Source organism: Zingiber officinale, chromosome 5B (genome assembly GCF_018446385.1).
Source record: "Zingiber officinale cultivar Zhangliang chromosome 5B, Zo_v1.1, whole genome shotgun sequence".
NCBI classification, from domain to species: domain Eukaryota; kingdom Viridiplantae; phylum Streptophyta; class Magnoliopsida; order Zingiberales; family Zingiberaceae; genus Zingiber; species Zingiber officinale.
This window is the reverse complement of record NC_055995.1, coordinates 108,360,509-108,368,122: the sequence shown is the minus strand read 5'-3', so window position 1 is coordinate 108,368,122 and position 7,614 is coordinate 108,360,509. Positions and strand designations below refer to the sequence as shown.

The 7,614-nt window shown below is 35.9% G+C and overlaps 1 protein-coding gene across 1 annotated transcript in view; it reads right to left on the bottom strand.

Annotated features, from left to right (window-relative positions):
* Positions 1 to 7,092: 7,092 nt before the first annotated feature.
* The window catches only part of LOC121985307 (glutathione S-transferase T1-like), a 28,266-nt gene continuing 27,744 nt past the window's right edge, over positions 7,093 to 7,614 (bottom strand). Inside the window, exon 7 of the mRNA XM_042538672.1 lies at positions 7,093 to 7,472. Within this exon, the coding sequence (XP_042394606.1) occupies positions 7,266 to 7,472 (207 nt within the window). The 3' untranslated portion in view covers positions 7,093 to 7,265. The remainder of the gene's footprint in view (positions 7,473 to 7,614) is intronic.

Here is a 7,614-nt window from a genome sequence, read left to right as displayed (position 1 = left end):
GGAAAAGAGAAGGAAGAGGAAGAAGCTTCAATTAAGATCATGATCCTTGATACCAAATGAATCAAGACTTCTTCCTTATATATTCAGGCCCATTCTACAGGGGTCGTCCGCATAAAACTCATAATCCATTAATAGCTCATTAATATTGATGAACTGAATTATTGGATTTACACATACAATCCGCATTCAATATCTTAAACTCCCCTTCATGCACCATAACTCCCCTTCATGCACCATGAATTAAATCACTTAATTGAAATTTAATCTTATTGACAATTATTATGTGTTGTTAATTCACGTATGAGCCCATATGTTAGAGACTTAATTCTTTAATCTTCCACTTGGGTTATATATGATACCGTTTACATATTGAGCCGCAAGCCAAGAGTCCATGCAAGGAAGTAGTCGTAAAGTAAATTAAGCAGGTGTTATTCAACATTGACCATAACAAATCCCAAGGCTAGATGGTTGCTCTTCTTGTTTCTTCAAGTAGTTATAAGGAACTATATATACTCATTTCTCAAAAGCAGTCCGAATAAATTCCCTACTAAACAAACAAACCATTCAAATATTAGGTCAGTACCTAAAGTGAATAGTGTATAAAGGGTAGAGGACTTCAAAGCTATTACTTGCTTTAATATCTTTTATAATCATCTCCAAGATTATTGCTAGAACCCCTTGCTATTTTGATGTATTGTAAAATAAATTTAAATTAGGTCCTTGTAGAATTTTAATATATGTATCTCAGTATACAAGAACTTAGGAAAATATACATATACCCAATAGCTAAGGAGCATTGGAGACAGCTAACCATGGTAGAAGACGTATGCAAGTGAGAATGATGATACAAGAAAGGAGCTAATGTGCTCTATGCATCTAATATACGAAGAACTGCATAAGAGTACTCTAACAGAGTGAGAATAATGCACAGGAGAGAGCTGGAAGAAGTTGGTGCATCTGAGGGGCGAGAAGCTAAAAGGAAGACTATGCAAGGCGACAATCAAGATGAAGTCTGTCCTGATAATCAGGTAGACATACATGCGACCGGGAGACAACATCTGGTCAAGTCCAGATGTTGACCATTCTAGGTTCCCAAATCACTTCTAAGCGTCCAGACTCCAAGCACCCTAATGTTGTCGTCAGCAATAGTCATTGTCAAAATAGATCAGGATAACGTCCATATCAGTAGAATCCAGGCAACTAGAGCGCTTCTAGGTGCACGAAAAGTGAGGAGTCATCCAAAGCCATTAGCGAACCACTGTCAGAGTTTGACGAATACAAGTGCCAGGAGTGCTTCTAGGTGATCGGAGAGTGTCATGTTAGCAAACAGTCATATCAAAGATAAAGGCTATAAATAGAGGGTTGAAGCTCGAAGTTTAACGCAACACACAATTTGAATACTTCTATTTATGTTCTCTAGTATCTTTAGGATTTATGCTTGTGCTACATTACTATAAAAGGCTTCTCTGCCTCCAGATCGATTTCCATAGAAGGAGAAGGTAGTGAAGCTTTTATAATTCTTGGACTAACAGCCTGAGGGTTGTAACTAAGTAAACCTCATGTCCTCTTTCTTTTATGATTGCTTTTTTGCTTTTAATGTGTGTCCTTGATGAATCGTTGGTAAGATAAATAGTTATTTTGATTTGCATATCGTTATTCACCTATTCTCTCTAGCGATCCAAATTGCTTCTACCGCACCAACAATCATTGCTACTTAGATCACCATGGTACGAGATTCTATAGATCTTACATAAGTTGCTTCCATTGAACAATGTATTATCACTAACAATTTTCAATTGGCATATAAACTACTTAAACAATATTGTAGAAATTTATATATCCAAGGTGTATGCTCAAGATTGACGTAAGGAAAGAATATGACTCAATCAACTTAGGTTTTCTCCATGAGGTATTCATTAGTGTGGAATTTCTAGAAAGATTTATTTAGTGGATGATGAAATATATGACAATGGTCTTATATTCAATCTCTGTAAATGGAAAGCTATATGGATATTTTTAGGAAAAAATGGGGCTATGCTCTTTATGCTATGCTTGAAATATTTCTTAATGACAATATTCACAATCCCAATAGCTAAGGATCAAGGAGGATTGGACTCCTAAGATATTAAATATTAGAATCAAGCTTTGCTCATGAAACTTTCAAGGAATATCTATGTTAGGACTCTCATCCCCCTCTACATTTGGGCTACATAGGGGATGAATAGTAGTGATCATTTCGTTAATCATGTGCTCGTCTGTAATTTATTAGTACATCTGAAAATAAATGATAAAAACACAAGACATAGCACAAGCACACCACATCTCAATTTTATATAGTTAAGAACACCCGCTTCCTACTCCATGGCTTAGAGTCTTAATAATATCATTACTATCTTTTTTTCCCTTTCCGGACACCTTTTAAAGGTGAAGAAACCTCTTACAAAATTTGTTCTTACAAGCAACACAAATAGAAATGCAAAGATACAAATGAAAATAAGTACAATACAAATGAAATAACTTTACACAAAGGATCTCTTCCCTCACTTTCTTGTTGTTTTGATAGCTTCTTGAAAGCTCTAGAATGCATCAACACTCACCCATGAACCAGCTAAGAATTTGTTATTTGAAATCATGAAACCCTATTTATAGGGTTGTTGTTTGTGATTGAAATCTACCTATCAATGGATGGCTTGAACCTTCCCAATTGACTACTCAACATTAGTTGATGGTCTGCTCTTCATCAGTTAATTACACTACTCAAATCTAAATGTTGTTTGAGCTTTATCTACTCAACGACTCATTCTAGCTTAGCATCTAAGTCACCAGCTGACTGTTCTATACTTTACTAGTTGATTGGCTATCATTAGTTAACTAATGTAATCTACTTAGAAATATTCTATAGGGTTCATATTGGTCCCAGTCAATTGCAGTAGTCAGCTACAAATTCAATTGTTTGAACAACTTCTATTAGTTGACTAATCATTCCATGAACCTATTTAAATCCCAAATTCATGGTTTCAAGTTTATCAATTAATTGGTTATATAGTATTAGTCAACTTTACCTTAGTTCTAGCTTGTCCAAGTTTGAATTGTTGACGTCAACCTACCAAGACAACTCTTGTCTAACCTCATCATCAAGATTTCTATACTTGCCTAGTATTCTATTGACCTTGACCTATTGAGACTTCCATTTACATGCCTAACATATGATTTTATATGACATGTTAGGACTTCAACCACATACTCGACATCAAGTCCTTTATAACTTATTAGGACTTCTCTATGCATGTCGAATATTCGATCTTCCTTAACTTATTAAGACTTTCATTTCATGTGCTTAACATCTAATCTTCCAGGACCTATCAAAACTTTATTCATTACCAAGTGTCCAATTAACAATGACCCACTTGGACTTCACTTATGTCAACTCCTTATTGGACTTCCATCTGTCAAGTGTCCAGTTAACCGTGACCCACTTAAACTTATCTACTATCAAATACCAGTCAACCTTAATTTTTTGACATCTTTGTTAATTATCAAATATATTAATCAAATATTGAAAGTTATTTGAGCTTGGTTAACCTTGACCAGATGTCGATTGCATTAATCAAGGGTTTAATAGTTTTGATGAAATTAGCAAAGGGTTTAAGTTAGACTTCTAGTCATTTGACTTGTATGATAAGTCGCACAAGGTCTACCAAGTATACAAGTTGACTTGGAGAGGCCAAGAGTTATGAGGGTTTGATGACTCAAGGTTCGTAAGATTGGAGAAGGATGGTGTTAGAACCATTGCGATTGCTAAAGGGGGTGAATAGAGATTTGCTTCATTTGTTGCATGCTTGTGTGTAATTCATTGGCACAACGAAAATAAATGAAACAAATGCAAAACAAAACACAAATACACAACTCCTCAATTTTTTCTTTAAATTTTACATGGTTCAAAATCCCATATTCCAACACTATGACCTAGAGTTCTAACAATAACACTACTATTTTTCTCCCTGTTGGATACATTTCAAAGGTGGAGAAACCTCTTAAAATAATCTATTCTTACAAGCAATACAAACAAATTACAAAGATATAATAGAAAATAGATACAATATAAATGAAACAACTTTACAAGATAAATCTATGTTTTGCTCGCTATGTAGTTGCTTTGGATTGCACCCTTAAGGTCTAGAATGCAGTAACACTCTCCCACGAACCTTCTAAGAAGCAATATTTCAAAATCCCCACAAAACCTTCCTTCATTGGGTTGTTGTTCATGATTGAAATCCACCTATTAGTCGACTATTATATTGGAATTCAAACATTGTCGAGCTTTATACACTCAATGACTCCTTCTAACTTCTGAGTTCATCAATCAACTACTGTAGTTGACTACAAGACTTTCTATTTGATTTTTAGTTAAAAAAAAAATACTACTGCTGATAATATTATTTACAGTAGTTGAGTGTTATAGTCGACTAATGCAGTAGTTGAGTGCTATAGTCGACTAATGCAGTAGTTGAGTGTTATAGTCGACTAATGCAGTAGTCGAGCGTTAAAGTCGACTGATATGGTTCACGGTGTTGAAAAACTATTCATATCAAATTTCCTTATGCTAAAAGATCCCCAAATCTTAGGGACTTCCTTGTATGACTAGTACAGGCCAACATCAACTTACTAGGACCTTATCTTTACCTAGTATCGAGTTAACCTCAACCTACTAGAACTTTTCTTATCTAAAGATTCTTTATCTCTAGGACTTCACTTACTGCTTGACATCAGGTCAACTTTAAACTATCAAGACTTCATCATTGTCAAACATTAATCCTCCTTGACGTGTTTGAACTTTCATTCACATACTAAACATTCAACCCTCAATAATCTGTTAGGACTTCAACTGCATGCTCGACATATGGTCCTCCATGACCTATCAAAACTTTCCTTCTTATGCTTAACATTTGATTCTCTATAACCTATTATGACTTCACTCTCATGCCTAATATTTGGTTCTCCAAGACTTGCTAGGAATTTTATCATTGTCTAGTGTCTAGTCAACCATAACCTACTTGAATTTTACCCCTACCAACTCCCTGTTGAACTTCCAACTGTCAAATATACAATCAACTGTGACCTATTTAGACATCTTCATTATCAAGTATCCGATCAACCTTGACATATTTGACATCTCGCTCAATTACCAAACATATTGAGCAAATATCGAAACTCAATTTGAGCTTAGTCAACCTTAACCAATGGTCGATTGCAACAATAGATGGTATATGAGAGGAAGCATGGGATATGGAGCATCAGATCATGACAGGTCAAAGAGGAGATATACGTAAGTCAAGGCAAGAAAGATGGCTAAGTAGGTGTCACCATCTCAAAGCATCTAAGGGACGTAGCTTGATGGTAGAAGACCTCAAGATTTGAAGATACTCTAAGTAAGATAAGTGGAGTGATCTATATACATGGGCCAAATGGTAGACAAACAACTTAGGTGGAATCGACTTTAGAGCCAGTCAGTGTTAGGATGTCAACCGAATGATGGTGAGATTCAATCGATTAGTAACTCAAATATTCATGTATCCTAAGTTAGGTTTGTATGGGGTATTATAATCAAATCAATCGGCTAATGAGTAAAGATCAATCGACTATTAGTATCAAACCTATTAAACGAATAGAAAAAAATAGAAGGTTGGGCAATCGACTAAAATTCTTTTAAGAAATAGAATACATCTCAATTACCTAGATGTTATTAGAAGAGAACAAAATATCCAGGAGTTGACTAAGCACTAAAGAGTCAACTAATGGTTCAGATTAGTTGACTCATGTTGCAGCAACCAATATAAGCGGAGCTAAAGATGCATACACGGCCAATTTGGGCTATGTGAACTCCCTTTCAATGGAATGGAGCAGTCATGAGGGGGCTGCTAAAGTGGCGGTATCATATTTTTTTTCTAAAGAGAAAAAGATAATGAATATCATGTGCATATACCATGGGCATAGTGGTCTGGGGGTTTTAAACCACAAATTAAAAACGTCATTTTGGTTTGCTTTTCTCTTTGTGTTCTTTATTTACGCTACATATTATTTTTTTATAGAACACAAACATTACTAACAAGTTTTGTATATTCACTTCCTTCTACCACATCAGCATTCCAATCTAATAATCTATGCCAAGAATGATTCACTATGGATACAATTGATTACACTGTATACCTCAAACTGTAGTGTGGGAACGGGAGCCGAATAAAGGGTACTCTCCTCTACTCAAAAGGATAGCTAAATCAGAAATATTCTCTTGGGATCGGCTAGATATGCAAGTACCACAACACAATTGCTATTACGCTAGTGTAAGGATGATGCATTGGATACATCAAATGCATATGGTTTCTATAGGTGAAGAGCAGGAAAATGCAATGTATGAAAGACATGGAATCCCTATTTGATCCCAAACACTCGTTCAGTGCAGGACTAGCTGCAGACCTGTGACCAGATAAATTTCCAGGAGATGGATGGTCGGTGTGAGCTCTGCAGCAAGGAACCAGAGACAGGGATCACCTATTCTTCAATTATGGATTCAACAATACCATTTGAAATCACATTAGAGACTTGACGGGTATCACTTAATGCATGACAGCACTGGCTCAGAAAGGAAGCTCTAGGAACCTCATGGAAGAACAGAGCAAAAAAGATAGCACTCGTCTAATGTTCAAAGGAGATCTGTAAATGAGGGAAGAAGACTGTGAAGACTCCTAATAAAATGGGTATAAAGACCCACTCTTAATGTAAGACGCTCTAAAAGGAAGAGTTGCTACACTAGCAGGTAAAAAACAATCAAACAAAATTTATGGCCTAACAAGAAGAGGAAAAGAGCAATGATTTTATCAGTGACGAAGGAAAGGACGGCAGGCTTCTCTACCATACTAACCTTGTGACCTTCCATGTAGGGGACTGAAAAGTCGCTCTATCATATCGACAATACGAATTCTCAGCAGTGGTGGTTTACAAATCATTTCAGAGTCGCTTATGTTCTGTGTTGCAACTAGAGACTACAAACACATGCATCAAAGCCGAAGGCATGGAATATTATGATCATCATCCTTTCAATTTTGATGATATTCTATTACTATAAAGCTTTGTGTGAAACATATGCAGGCAAACATGGATCCAAGCATTGCAACAATTAAACATTTGGTCTAAGTCGAAACATCTTGAACCAAGCATTGCAGTTCATGAAAAACAAAGGTTGCCCTAAATGATCGATTCAATTTGAGCTAAAGCTTTGGGTTGGGTTTCATCTTCAAATCAGTAGTATCATTTGTTGTGGAGGCCACCCTGTTGCGTAATCTTTCCTTGACTTTGAACACTATCTCATGGACTTCATCAAAGTGAGGTTTGGTAGCAGATTTCACATTGTCAACCCATTGCAAAATGATTGGGTGGGGCCCCAACAGTCTCTCACGGTCTTTGTCATCCACAACCTCAAGAAATAGCAATTTAATTAGTGAATAAAAGTGCCATGAAACATCTAAAGTACATCTATTAGCACTTCGCTGCAAGTCTAAGAAATAACATCTTGCTAAATGTGTTCCGTATTTGCTAATATTTATCCACTTAAATTAC